Source organism: Piliocolobus tephrosceles, chromosome 8 (assembly GCF_002776525.5).
Source record: "Piliocolobus tephrosceles isolate RC106 chromosome 8, ASM277652v3, whole genome shotgun sequence".
Taxonomy (NCBI): Eukaryota; Metazoa; Chordata; class Mammalia; order Primates; family Cercopithecidae; genus Piliocolobus; species Piliocolobus tephrosceles.
In genome coordinates, this window is record NC_045441.1 from 122,493,152 (window position 1) to 122,508,807 (window position 15,656).

Here is a 15,656-nt window from a genome sequence, read left to right on the forward strand (position 1 = left end):
CCCTGTCCCCAGAGGTGGAGTCTACAGAGGCAGGCAGGCCTCCTTGAGCTGAGGTGGGCTCCACCCAGTTTGAGCTTCCTGGCTGCTTTGTTTACCTACTCAAGCCTCTGCAATGGCGGGTGCCCCTCCCCCAGCCTAGCTGCCCCCTTGTAGTTAGATCTCAGACTGCTGTGCTAGCAATGAGGGAGGCCCCGTGGGCGTGAGACCCTCCAAGCCAGGACCCGGATATAATCTCCTGGTGTGCCGTTTGCTAAGATCCTTGGAAAAATGCAGTATTAGGGTGGAGGTGACCCGATTTTCCAGGTGCTGTGTGTCATGGTGTCCCTTGGCTAGGGAACGGAATTCCCTTATCCTTTGCACTTCCTAGGTGAGGTGATGCCTTGCCCTGCTTTGGCTCTCGCTCTGTAGGCTGCACCCACTGTCCTGCATCCATCGTCCGACACGCCCTAGTGAGATGTACCCGGTACCTCAGTTGGAAATGCAGAAATCCCCCATCTTCTGTGTCACTCATGCTGAGAGTTGTAGCCTGGAGCTGTTCCTATTCGGCCATCTTAGAACCGTCCCCCCTTTTTAAATAATTTCTTATAGTAGCTACCCTGTGAAATTATTTTGTTGCTGTCTACATTAATCCAACTGCATCTCTTAAATTTCTGTTAATCTTTCATCAGTGTGTTATTTCAAAGGTACTCTGCAGTCATTACATTTGGAAAAGTGCAGTAATTTATACAATGACCACTTCCCATATATTAAAACAATCTTTTTATTATTAATTATGCACATTCCTAAATACAGATTATTATTATTTCTAGTAAATCTCAAGTCTTAGTAAATACCTGGAAACTGCACCTCCCCAGCACAACAGAATTGACAGTCAGGTCAGAGGTGGTAGTCTGTTGGGTTGACTGCTACCTCACCAACTGTTCCTTTGTGGGTGAACTTTATGTTTCAAACTCCTTAAAACCAGATAAGATAAATGTTAGGGCTGGGCGCAGTGGCTCATGCCTGTAATCCCAGCACTTTGGGAGGCTGAGGTGGGTGGATCATGAGGTCAGGAGTTTGAGACCAGTCTGTTCAACATGGTGAAACTCTGTCTCTACTAAAGATACAAAAAATTAGTTCGGCATGGTGTCAGGCTTCTGTAATCCCAGCTACTCGGGAGGCTGAGGCAGGAGAATTGCTTGAACCCTGGAGGCGGAGGTTACAGTGAGCTGAGATTGCGCCACTGCATTCCAGCATCGGCGACAGGGTGACTCCGTCTCATAAAAACAGAAAAAGGTAAATGTTAGGTTTCTAAATATATATTCTAGAGAGCAAATGTTACATTGACAACTATTTTCTTTAAATTGGTTTGAGTACCACTTCTTATGGTTAGAGTAAGGGAAGATAGTGGCCTTGTCCAGCTTCCATAATTATAGCTTTATAAATAGACTATTAATAAGTGAAGACCAGAAAATAAAACAGTGTTTTCTTATAGAAATAAGACACTATTCTCTTTTCTCTTTTGTGGTAAGGTTTTCAAATTTTTGAAGTTCTGAGACTACCTTTGATAATATATATGTTAATTTTACTTGTATTTTGGGTCAAGGAAATATATTCAAAGTTTGTCATTTAAATGGTTACAATGGCTCAAAGAAGGAAGGAACACTTACTGAAATTGCTTCACTAAAACATGTTGGGAATACCCTCTGAGGTTTCTTTACTCATGGAATAAATAGGTACTCTTAAAATAATTTCAGTAAGCATTGAGGAGGTGCCAGGCACTGTGCTAAGTGTTGTACCTGAATTTTTACTTTTAATTTAATTAGGTGGCTTTGAAAGTTGACACTTGTCATAAAATTCTGTATTTGGACCATGTACTGTTTGGGTTAAAAATCTTCATGTAAATTCCTACAAACAAATCAAGTGTGGATGTGCAGTGGGTGGTTTTTAAGCTTAAATATCTCAGCTGGATTTAATTACCTTAAGGGATAAGGCTACATGATGGGCCAGTGGTTTACCAAATTATTTTTCGTTTTCTGGATCTCAGTGTCACTGGAGGTTAATGCATCCTCTTTTCTCTGCTAGAGACCCGAGTTAAAATCCATTTTAGGGCATAAGTGTAAATGAATTTGTTGTTGTTTTTTCCTCCTTGGGGACACTGGTCATTTTGTGAGGCTGCCTTTCCGTTTGGAATTGCTGGCAGCTTGCTCTGGGCCCAGGGGCTCTCATAGCAGGGGCAGTTGCAAGTCAGCGTGAAAATGAACTGGTAGGCTTCAGAGGGCAGAGCTGGCCCAGGGCTTGTCACTCTTACATTCCTTGATTCTTTCTTAGTTAACTTAAGGAAACTTATTTGCTACTGACATTTGATTATATATAGCACATCACAAAACAAGTGATGTGGTTGTGGGTAAGCCATCACATTTTCTTTACCATTTCAGGCTGGTTTATATTGGGCAGCTACAAAGATTTCTTTCTTCACTGTCCACAAACTCCTAAATGACTCCTTAGAATGCTGTAGATGTGTGATCAACATTTTTGATCACCAATGTGTTTCATGGCTTTAATTACCTATTGTTTTAGTGTAAATGGTTCATTCTTTAGGAGCGTGTTTGTATCCAGAATTACATTTAAGGGTTTTACCCTGAAGTATCATTAGTTATTTCCTTTATCTGTACCTATTATGAATATTTAGTATAACCTATGCAGGGAATAACACACATAGCATTTCATCCCTGAGGGAGCTCACTTGTGTTCTTTCCCTCTAAGCTCATCCTGTCATTTCTATTTTCTCTCAAAGAATAGCACCTAGAGTATGTTCTTTAAGTTTTTTTCTTTGAAAAGATACAAGATCTTTATACATAAAAACAAACATAATTTTATGTACATGAATAAATAGGATCATATCATGCATGCTGTCTTTTTTTTTTCTCTTTGCAGATGTCACTTTGCATTTCAAAGTGAGTTGGTTGCTCTAGGTTCCTTGAAGCCTTCATGTTCTCCATTTATTGTAGGCATTCCTATACCAGTTTGATTTATCCAGTCCTTTTGCCTTGAAAATCTCCCAAACCCCTTCACACCAGGAGTATCTTCCTCTTTATGTTATGTCTTCCAGTCACCGTTCATTTCCCATTTCTTCTGTTAAACTGAATCAGGACAAGGAGAGGTGATGACTACTATTGTCCACTTGTAGCATTCATATAAAAAAATGTATTTACCTCTGTGTGATGTGTATTTGTAAAAGAGTGAGAGAGAGCCCAATTCTTGGTAAGCATAAAGAGTCATGATTGCTGTGAGAACAAGTTCTTTTTAAAACATTTATATAGTGTGCTTTTTTTAAAGCCTTAGTTTAAAAAAGCTAACTTTGAGTAAAAGTTGATTAAACCATTAGTACATGGGATTCCTATGAGAATGTGAATGATAGTATCATTTAAATAGGGAGGTCTCTTTACATGTGTCCATTGATGGGCGTGTGTGGGCATAAATAGTTTGCTGTGGTGCTGTGTATGCTTTCATGTTTATCTTTGTCAAGACTGTTTTATCATTATCTAAGGTGAGAAAAACTCTCCCCTAGCCACATTATACTCTGCAAAGTCTTGGATATGTTGATAAAGTTCTCGTAAGCTCCCTTTTGTTAGTATCTTTTTAAGATATCTTTCTTATTTATAATATTGCCAGGTTATTAAGTTGTACTTAATTTCTTTCTTTTTTTTTCTTTTCAGGTGTCAGCAGTTGAGTCTTTGGAGGGCCCCCTGCTCCAGGTGGAAGGACTGAGTGACCTTCGACTAGAGCTTCACAGCAAGAAGATGAACCTCCATTTGGTTCTCATAGATGAACTACACCGGCACCTGTACATCAAATCGACTAGCCGAGTTGTGCAGCGTAACAAGGAAAAGGGGAAAATGAGGTTAAAGACGCTCTTTGCTATAAGTGTCTTGTGGCAGTGTAGGATTAGAAGGAATATTTTTTGTTTTCCAGAATGTTGTTGTCGTTTATTTTATTTTTCCTTTAATGTACTGTCTCTGAAACTTCAGGATGGTTTTATAATAGCAAATACTCCATGTTCTGAGAGGCTGACATTTGAAGTTTGTTCATTCATTCATTCTACATTCATTATGGTCCTTTTCTGTGAGGATATATAAGAGTAATTTACTGTGGGTCTCATATTCTGGATCAGAGACATTGGTACGTCTCAGAAGGAAGTTGAAAAATTCTTAAATTGGACTGTGAAGTCAGCCTGATTAAGAAATGTGGATATATTGGCTGGGTGCAGTGGCTTACGCTTGTAATCCCAGCACTTTGAAAGGCCAAGGTGGAAGGATCGCTAGTGCCCAGGAGTTCAAGACCAGCCTGGACAACAGAGCAAGACCCTGTCTCTACAAAAAAAAAAGGCCAAAATTAGCTGGATATAGTGGTGTGCACCTGTAATCCTAGCTACTCCAGAGGCTGAGATGAGAGGATGGCTTGAGCCCAGGAGTTTGAGCTGCAGTGAGCTATGATTTCTCCACTGTACTCTAGCCTGGGTGACAGAGAGAGAGACCTTGTCTCTTAAAAAAAAATGACAAAAAGAAATATAGATGTATTGATTGAATAAGATTCTTTGTTACTTAGGGTTATGTTCAGCTTTAGGTTGTCCTTTTTCTGGAATAGTTAAGGAAAGGTTCAGAGAGAACACTTTTATTCCTTGGTTGGTTGTAGCATAGCCCTATATTTAATGGCCTGGGTAGTCTCAAGAAATTCATTAGGTTAGTAGAGGCCTGGTAGGGAATAAGACTAGATCTTAAGATGATAAAACATTGGAGTTTTAACATGTTAGATAGCTGTGCATAGTACATGTCCTTCCAACATTTCTTTAGAATAGATCTTTTCAGAGGGCATTTTAGCACTGTCTACTGAAATATACATGTTGATGCTTTTTCATTCAGATATAGACAAGAAGAGTACTGGAATCAGTGCACACTGGGAATGAAGTCTTTCTTACCCTGTTTGAACAAAAAATGCCAAATTTGCGTGTGATGCTTCAGTTTAATCAGAGATCCTGACAGAGAAAGAGAAGTTTCTACCTCTTTTCAGCAGATGGGCACTAGAAATACTTCTGCCAGGCATACAGATTTGATATGTACCTGACACATAACTTCAAGGCTAGCTCTGAGTACGGTATCTGTCAGTACCTCAGCAGAGAGTGAAGTGGTGGGTAGGGGAAGTGCTAAGGAATTCTTTCTACAATGCCTGGTGATAAATAGAAGATCTGAAGAGATTTCTTCCCATACAAGGTTAAGTAATAAAATCACTATGAGTCCTGTGAAAATATTCTATATTATAAGGGAAAATGAGCATTATTTTGAGGTCTCAGAGGAAGAACACTTATTTAAAAAAAAATTATGTAAAACAAGCAAGAAACATTTAAGAGACTTAAGCTCAAAGTTTCTCAAAAAATACAAGAAACACGATGTAGTAGACTATTCAGAATAAGCACTCCTTTCCCCTCTACTTTAGTGGGAGAGGAGTATTTCCTACCTTTTGGTTTTGGGGCTTTGGCTTTTCCCATCATTAGGGTACATGACACAAGCAGGGGCTTCAAACATGCTTATGCTGTTGAGTGTGGCCTCTCGTGCTTCTGCCATCGTCTTGCTGTTGGTCCCAGGAGAAGGGCGAGAGACACATGGAACTGACTGAAGATCAGCAGACCTGCCTAGTCTGCATCAACCAACCACCAAAATATATGCTTATTGTTGAACATTATTGAGATTTTGTGGTTGTATGCAGCAGGCGCATAGCTTATATGAAAACAGTAACCAGGAGTTACAAGAACAGAGTGAGGAGAGATGCTAACAGAGCTAACTAAAACATGAAAAACATGTAAGGAAACCAAAATGAAGTAGGGAAATTTAAGTCTTTAAAACTTTAAAGAGAAGATCTGAATCACTGATGTGGAGGGAAAACTTTTCTCATGATGAAAAAGACAAGATGCCAAAAGGAAGATGATAAATATGGAAGATGAACAGTGGCCGATCCAGTGATTTTAGGGTTTCCAGAGGATCACACTAAAATGATAGTGTTTGGGGCTGAATTATATTCTCCCTAAAATTCATATATTGAAATCCTAATCCCCAGTACCTCAGAATATGACTGTATTTGGAAATAGGGTGTTTTAGGAAGTGACTAAGTTGAAATGAGGTCATTAGTGTGGGCCCTAATCCAGTAGGACTGATGTCCTTACAAAAAGGAAATTTGACACACTTGGAGGGAAGACCATGTGAAGACACAGGGAGAAGATGGTCACCTACAAGCAAAGCAGAGAGATCTCAGAAGAAACCACGCCCACACCTTGATCACAGACTTCCAGCCTGCAGAACTGTGAGAAAGTAAATTTCTGTTGTCTAAGCTATCTAGTCTGTGTTACTTTATTATGGCAGCGGGAGTGAACTCAGGGGATCAGAAGCAATAATTAGAGTATAAATAAAGAAACCCATTTAAACAGAAAAACAAGTCTGCAAGTTGAAAGAATTTAAGGTAAAGTTAATAAAAAAAACTTAATAAAAAAAGTTACTCTTTGATATAATCTGGAAATTTTTATGATTTTCAGAAACAAATTTTATAAGCACCAGGAAGAAATATTATGTGATCTGAAGTGATCGAAATAATTTGCCCACCCAATGTCCATTCTTCCCTTCATTTTTAATGACAGTCTTTGTTTAATTCCTGGTGGCTATTGGCCCAGCTAAAAGGCTGCATTTTCCGTCTTCCCATATAGCTAGAGGGAGATTAGTGGGACTTCAGTTTGCAAGCTGTTGAATGGGGAGGTCATTAATTTTTCAAAGATACCAATTAAACTGGTATGCTCCTCTTTTACCCCTCATTTGCCTTTCTTTACTTTCTATCTGGGACATAGATTGGTGCCATCAAGCCATCCTAGACACAAGGTGACCTTGAGGATAGAAGCCACATCCGAAACTCCATGATCACCTTGAACCTCTTTTCTAGGCCTGGATGGGGTACTTCTTTAACATGAGAGGAAGTTTTGTTTTACTCAGACCACTATTATTTGGTCTTCTTTTTATACACTTAAAACCAGTTCAGTTACACAGAAAGGAGCAAAAATCAGGCTCACCAGTATTTGCTGAATACTAACGCCAGAAGATAATAGAACAAAGTCTATAAAGCTGAATGGAGAAGAGTTGGGATCAAAGACTTCTCTACCCAGCCAAGGGGACATTGATATGTGTAGGTGATAGAGAGACATTCTCAGATATGAATTTATAATAAAAAAACATGAGTATTCTTTTTCTGAGCAAAATTCTCAGAGGTAAACTGTAAGACATACGTCAAAATTACCACCAGAGAACAATAAAGTTGTAGGTAATTTGAAACAACTTTGAGGGCCACGTACCATTAAATATGTACATGTATATTTGTAAGTAACTGAAAAATATATTTTTGCAAGATTGAGAATATCAACTAAAAACCATTGTTGAAAAAAAGGTCGGCCAGGCGTGATGGCTCATGCCTGTAATAAACTTTGGGAGTCCAAGGCGGGAGGATCACTTGAGGTCAGGAGTTTGAGACCAGCCTGGTCAACATGGTAAAACCCCATCTCTACTAAAAATATAAGTTAGCCAGGCATGGTGGCACGTGCCTGTCGTCCCAGCTACTCAGGAGGCTGAGGCAGGAGAATCACTTGAACCCAGGAAGTGGAGGTTGCATTGAGCTGAGATTATGCCACTGTATTCCAGCCTGGGTGACAGAACAAAAAACAAACAAAACAAACAAACAAACAAAAGTCTATATAGTCAAGGAGCACTCTCTAATAGTAAACAGAATTTATATCACTTTTTACTCAGTTAATAGTGACTAGGAAATTTGGATAGTTAGGAGAAAGGAATGCTGAATTCTTGCTTAAGATGAGGGTGAAGTTTTGTTTTGGACTTTAATAATTAGAGAAAATGTTTAATTTTGTTTTTATTGATCTAGATATGTGTATTTAAAGATTTTTATATTTAAAAATCAATAGAGAAGACAAATAAAAATGTTCTGTATTACAAAGGATATTGTACTGCAGCCCTCCTTTGTCAGCAGGGGATATGTTCCAAGACCCACCGTAGGTACCTGAAACTGCAGATAGTACTGAACCCTGAATCTGCCTGCACAGTAAATTCTCACTTAATGCTCTCAATAGGTACTTGGAAACTGTGACTTTAAGTGAAATGAAGCTGTAACTTTAAGTGAAATGACGTACAGAAGGTCCTAGAATAACATTGTGTCCTTCAAGGTCCTCTGTTGATGAGAGAAAAACAAAAAATGGTTAAATGGTTTCACTATATGCCAAGATTCTTGATTGCAAATAGAGGAAATCAGTCTGGGTAACTAAAATAGGAAAAGAATTTATTGGAAAGTTATCAGGTTGTTCACGGAATCTATGGGAAGTCTGTATAATCAGACTCTAAACCCAGTAGGAACCAACGGAGATTAAAAGCAGCTGAGCACACACAGTCTTAGACAAGCCACAGGAAGGGTCTGTTTGGGTTGCTATTTTTGCTGGCACCCTGCCCATAGTAGCTGGATTTTAAACTCTTCTGTAAATGATCTCTAAATGTCCCTGCATCTTTCCTTTATCTCTTCAAGATTCAAAGTTCTGGATTCAAGCATCCAGTTTGCTGAGCCTGGTAATGCCTGGCCTCCTTCAGCTTCCATAGTAGGAAGTGGGGCCTTCTTTTTGCTTTGATGCAGTCAGTGGGGATGGACTGTTCAGATGTTTGGTAGCCAAAACAAACACCCAACAGATTTCTACTGCGGGAGAAAACAAACGAGATCACATGAAGGCACTTAACGTATAAAGGCTACTAGACATTTTCAAAGTAGAAAATAGGTAGTAGAATTGACAAATGAAAGAAAGGTACATGCTCACATACAAAAAATAAGAAATATTTTATTTGGAGGGAATGAAACAAATAAATGGTGAGACTGTCCTTGTTCTTAGCTCATGAAGATGTCAGTTCCAGTAAATTCCAGTTGAAAATTTTGAAACTGTCAAATGAAATCTAAAGTTCACATGGATGAATACATGCGTAAGAATTGTTTACAAGAATTGTGAAGGGAGGTTATGAGGGGGGCATTTCTTATATGATATCAAAGCATATTGTAAAACTGTTTTAGTCAAAACAGTACAGACATGCAGAAACAAAAATTTTTAAAAAAAGAAAACAGTATAGACGTGCAAATAGAAAATCAGATGGGTGAGACAAAGTAGAGTTGAGAAATAGACCCCAGGATCTATGGACTTTGGTATTTTTGAACAATAGTGCAAGTCAACTGGGGGTAATGAAGGCTATTTATTATATAGTGTTCAGACAATTGACTGTTGATTTGAAGAAAATAAATTTAGATGCCTACCTCTTATGTACAAATAATTCAGCCAGATGTAAAAATCACATAACACTGTATTAGCATTAGAAAAACTTATAGAAGGATATGTGTGGAGGAGCCTTTTCCAAGCATATCAGAAGACATAAATAAATATATTAAATGGTTTAGCCATTTAAAAACCCAAAACTTACCTTTAGTAAAACGGAGTCAGAGGATAAACTACACTCTGAGAAAATATATGTATGTCATATAACGCTTTAATATCTAAAGCATGCAGATATTTGTAAGCTTAGTAAAAAGGGATATAGACTGTTCATAGATTAAAAATGCAAATGGCTAATAAACATAAGATTGTTCAATAGCATGAGTAGTCAGAGAAATATACTTTTGAAAAGTTAAATGCAATTTTTTGTTCAAAGACATTGATCGCATGTTTTGATGGCAAAGATGGCGGAAATGCATACCTTTCTCTTGATGGTGGAATAACCAGTATGCCTTTTTGGAGAATAAATTTGCATATTCTTTGTCCAGGGAATTTTGTTTCTAGGTCTACATCCTACAAAAACAGTACCAGTTCATAAAAATATATGTAACAAGATATTCATTGTGACATTGTTGGTAAGAACAACAAAAATATGCAGCTTAAATGTTCATCAAGAGGAGTATGGTATATTGATACCATGTAATTATAGAACTTGAATGATAATGGTCTCTATGTGCTGATGTGGAAAGGTTTCTAAGGTGCATTTTTGGGTCCCAAAAGCAAATTGAAAAATAGCATAGATAGTACGAACCTATTTGTGAAAGACTGAAAGGATAGAAACTTAAATATGTATACTTTATATGTTGGTATAAATATTTGTATGTGTATAGAAAATGTCCAGACAGATAATGTCAAAACACTGACAAAAGAAATTACTTGTGAGAAATGGAAATGTGAGGTGGGGAATAGGGAAGTAGAAATGCTTTTATTTCCTGTATACATCATGAGCGTGTTTTAAAAAAATAATATAATTACTGATGATCCTTTTGAAGATTTTTAAAAATGAAATGGGAAAATGCTTAGGCTATATGCTTGAAGAGAAAAACTAGAATTCAAAACTATGCAGGATGATGATCAAAGAATGTTGAAAAAGGAGCATGTGTGCCATTTTTGTGGTGTGCGATGTTGGGGGTGGATGGAGAGACAGAGACTCATTTTTAAATTTTTTTTCAAGCAATCCTTGCACCTCAGCCTCCTAAGTAACAGGCATATCACTGTGCTTGGCCTTGATGCTCCTTTCTGTAAAATGTTTTGGAAGGCAATATACCAAAATGATGTGAATGGATTATTTTTTTTTTTATATTTTCTAGAAAGAATTTACACCTTTATAATCAGATAAAATTAAAAAGTTGTTTAAAAGTAATTCTTTTATTTATTGCATGATCTCTTGGATTAATACTTGGTTTAACCTTGCTTCCTCAGCCATCCTGGGACATCCTCTAGCTCATGGAAGAGAAAATTTGGTGTCCATATTTGTCTCTGGGCATGTAAAGAACGTTCTTGACTCCATTGTATTTGTTCCCTATTTTGTCTTTTAAAGATTTTTTTTTTCTGTTCACATATGTTGGTTTTCTATCGTTCAGTTTTTGTTGTTTTTTTTCCCCCTCTTTGCTTAGATTTTAAATTTTTAGCTTCACTTTATTTTCTGTTACCATGTCTTCACCTTTGGTCTGTCATTTGAAACAATGGCTCATTTTTACTTTTATACCCTCTAAATCATTCATTATTCTTTCTGAGTGTTCCACCAGATCTTAGAACTATTGAGAATTACTATGCCAGCCATTCCTGTTTCATTATTTAGTTAAATCTTCTTACTAAGGGCACATTATCTTTGACAGATATTTCTCAGCTCAGTTTGGTTTAACAAAATTTTATGAGCACTTGCTCTTTGACAGGTACTGTGCCAGCTGTTCTGGTTATAGAATTGAATATGTCAGTTAATTCGATTTACAACTTAAAGTTCAACTTATCTCTGTCATTTTTTAGTTTCACAAAATCAGCCAAATGAGTTGCAGTTGTAAATTTTGTACGTAGTCGAACCCATTTATTGCGAAATGAAGGAACAGAAATATGTTATAATTAAAAAGTAGATGTTTAATAAGCTGTCAGCACTTCTAACCCCTCTTAAAAAACTGTTTTCATGTTGTGAAATTTTGAAATCTAACATTTAGAAGCAGATCTTTACTAGTTGGATGGTTGGTTAATGGCCAGGAAGTCCTTGAGGTTACAGTGGCAGTGCTTGTTGTTGTTTGTTTTTGGTTTAATTTGTTGTATACTTTTGTCCTCTACCATGTTGCTATTAAATGGCAAAGTGCATTCGGTCATCATATATAATTGGTAATTTTGGGGGGACTGTTTTATACTAGCAGGGATTTACTGTATATCAGCTGTCTTTTGATCTCAGTTATGAATGATTCTGAATGGATTTAAAATAAAAAATTGTAATCATGTATTTAAAATGAAAAATACTATCAATATTTCCAAAAGAGCAGTCTAATTTTTATTTTATTTTTTGTTTTCAAAAAATGCTTTCTCTGAGAGATTAAAAACCCTTTGAAGGTATTAATTAATTCCTTCTCAGCTCTATCTCTGATATGTGATGAGGTATTTTTCTCTGTTGTGAAATGCAAACTGAGGTCCATACTATTTAATGCGATATTCTACAATAGCGCCTACCTTCTGCTGAGCTTCATTCATGTCTATAGTCACAAAGTGAGTGGGTGTGCCCCTTTCTCTGGAACTTTTGAGACTAAGTCCTTTCATAAAACAGCAGGAGCAAAACTAAAGTCATTTCCAGAGTTACTTGCCTTTGGGTTAGTGCTCACAAAGGAGAAAACTGAAGCCTAAGGGAACATTTTAGAGAGAGAGATGAGTGTATGAAAATAGTTTTGCAGTAAATTGACTTTCTAAAAGTTTATTGATGGAATTCGAGGGCCCTTCTGGCTCTGATAATAAAATCAGCAGGTTATCTTTTTCAGAGTTGAAATGGCAAGTCGTTTATCACCCTAAATTTAACTGAAATATGTTTTTAGGTTAAAACTGAGAAAATAATTGTAGGATTTAATCTAAAGTGATTCGCATGTACATCTATGTTCACAGAAGTATGTACTATTATAAATACACGTAAAAATATCAATGTGCACTGAAAAATATCAGTGTGCACTGTTTCATCATTAGGTGTGGCAGACAGTATTCCAGCTATATAACTGAATTTCTCCGCTGATTGATACCTTTGTTTATGCTTTGAAAATAATTCCTCCACTTTGTTATAGAAATATTTAAATATTTAGACAATGTATTATTCCTGTCATTTAAAGTTGAAGTTTTTTTACTCTGTAGCAGTACCATAAACCTGTGTCTTTTTTTATAATTAAAAAAAATTTTATTGCCTCAGCACTTTGGGAGACCGAGATGGGCGGATCACGAGGTCAGGAGATGGAGACCATCCTGGCTAACATGGTGAAACCCCGTCTCTACTAAAAAAATACAAAAAACTAGCCAGGCGAGGTGGCAGGCGCCTGTAGTCCCAGCTACTCGGGAGGCTGAGGCAGGAGAATGGCGTAAACCCGGAAGGCGGAGCTTGCAGTGAGCTGAGATCCGGCCACTGCCCTCCAGCGTGGGGAACCGAGCCAGACTCTGTCTCAAAAAAAAAAAAAAAAAAAAAAATTTATTTTACTTTATTCATTTGTCCATTGAAGCATTTTATTTGTAAATATGTGTTACATCTCTAGATGAAGAACCCCAGGATTTTCTCGCCTGTTTGTTTTTGTGTTGCTTCTTCATGGTCCATGATGTGAGCGAAATCAGTACAATGAAACCAAACTGGTGGTATGGGAGCAGATTATTCTGTGATTTTTCTAGATTTTTCTAGATCTTTGAGTTGGACGTCAAATCTGGGGCTGATCACACTTGTTCATAACAACCTGGTCACACTGTGAGGTTCACAACAATTTTTCCAGCTCTGGGATCATCAGTGATTTCAAATTCGCCCATGTACCCATACTTTGTCATCACAGTTGATGAAGACACCAGACAATGACTTTGGAACAAGGTCTAGTAAGAACCAGGTGTTTGCCTCTCTTTTTGGCATTGTCGATGCTCTTGAAAGCAGCAGACAGGACATTTATGCACACCATTACGGTGGCATGGAAAGATGGTGGAAAGAGCTCTCTGTGTCTTTGGGCATCTGTATCCAGGGCCTAGGGGAACCTGTAAAGTGTTTTCTAATTGTGAGTAAAATGCAGGTGAAAGAGGATGACGTCACAGAGTGGAAAAAAATGAGAAGACAAAAGAAGTCATAAAACATGAAAGAACGGACAAATTGATTATCTATTTTATAAATAGATAAACCATTAGGAAAAGTTATTGGATTTGAGGACTGTTGGATTTTCTTAAGATAGTTTAGGCTGGGAACTTACAGGTTTATATTGGTGGAAAAGAGTTGTTGGGAGGATGCCAGTTCAATTCCTGGTAAATGCTTTCTGTTACTTTAATATCTCATACTTCACTTTTCACATTAGCCTGTGGGTAATTTTAACAATTGAAAAATATGCTGTTTGGTTTAGCTCATTTGAAAATAATGCTGTTTGGTTTAGTTCATATCTTAGTCATACTCGCATCCTCAGAACTGAGCACAGTGCCAAGCACATAATGGATGCTGAAGAATCGTTTGAGTAATGATTCCCTTGTTCCTTGTAGTAAGTGAAAAGGGAGAAGTTAATGACTGTCATAGCAATCCTCAAGGCCTAGGATAGTGGCTCCCACATTATTTGCACTCAGTGAAAAGAATAAAACCTTAAGTGATAATTTCGCTCTTTAACACAGTGCGAAATTATCACTTGAACCTGAATTATCACCTAACAAACTTTATTTTTCAAAGTTCTCTGAGAGAACATGTTCGTTTTTTATTGGATTATAAATACACACATACCTAGCACATTCGTTCCAAAAGGAGTGTAGAGGGGAGATGGGGATATATCACTGTCATGGGGGCAGGTGTTGTTCCCAATTGCACACATCCTTCCTTCCTTCCATTTGAAGAAATCTTTCCTATGGGCTTGGTCTCTTCCCTGCTCTTCCTTTGCCTGCTCTCCGTAGCCAGTGCTCCTGATGATGTATTTCAGTACTAAAAAGTGAGAATTATGGCTTTGACTTCCCTACCCTTGGATTTGGCTCCGAGGGGCTCTTCTGTTGTAGATAGTGTGGCGAGACTTCCATTTCTTGAGAGCAGGGCATACAGTTTAGTTGGCTTGGCATTGCCTGCATTCTTGCACTTAACAGGTACTTTGAGATGGGAATTAATTTGAAATTTTGATTTTTATAGTTTTCGTGATTTAAAATTAATGTGTTTATTTTGAAGGAAGTTGATTTATTAGTTTATTTAAAGTTTATTAGTTTATTTAAAGTTAATTATTAAGATGAGGAGCTTGGCCTTCTTAGGAAAGGTGAAATGGGTAATCAAATACTGAATTAACCTGTTTGAGATCCTTAAATCATTTTAATTGTGATTATCAACATCATGAAATTTATGAGTCTCTTTTGAAGAAAACTAAATGTAGTAAACTTCTGGAATATGTAAAAAACCATAGCCTGAAAAACATATGTAAACACTAGTTAAACCTTTATTCAGTATCATGGCATGTTGTCATTTGATCTTTCTTTGTTGATAAATTAATATTTAATACAGATAAAAAGGAGGATAGTGAAATTGCCTGGCATAGTGTTATTACAAGGTGGTTATCCAGTGATCCAGAATACACTACGCCAATTTTTTAAACAGCTTTGAATGAAATGACAAAATACAAATTTAAGTACTTAGAACCCTTACAATACATTTTTATACCCCTGTCTGTGACAGTTACCTCTTTATTGAAAATATACTGGGAAGATCCAGATGTTTGAAGTTCTAGTGTAAAGAGGACTCATGACAAAAACAAAAGTGGTAAGGATGGGGCATGTAGTGGGAGGACTTCAGTTGGTTTTGGAGAAAGTGGTAACTAGTGCTCTTTTCCCTTTCAGCTCCCTTGTGAAAGATGCTTCTGTTCCTCTGATTGATGTTACAAACCTCCCTACTCCTCGAAAATTCCTTGATACCTCTCAGTATTCTACTGCTGGAAGCTCTAGTGGTAAGTATTTAATTCTTCAGCCACTAAGCTTTTTAGTATGCCTCAGTTCCTAGGCAAAGACCTGGAGGAGCTTTTTGGGGGCTAAGCTAGGTTGGGCTGGGCTGGGCTGGGTGGGCCTGAGGTAAGTGCGTTGGAACCTGTGATGAGCC

At 37.4% G+C, this 15,656-nt stretch overlaps 1 protein-coding gene across 5 annotated transcripts in view; it reads left to right on the top strand.

Annotated features, from left to right (window-relative positions):
- Positions 1-15,656, top strand: part of EXOC4 (exocyst complex component 4) — an 821,075-nt gene that overhangs the window by 55,523 nt on the left and 749,896 nt on the right. For all 5 annotated transcript variants that reach the window (XM_023207825.2, XM_023207827.2, XM_026454384.1 and 2 more), the window contains exons 4-5: positions 3,699-3,883; positions 15,401-15,507. In XM_023207825.2, the coding sequence (XP_023063593.1) occupies positions 3,699-3,883; positions 15,401-15,507 (292 nt within the window). The remainder of the gene's footprint in view (positions 1-3,698; positions 3,884-15,400; positions 15,508-15,656) is intronic.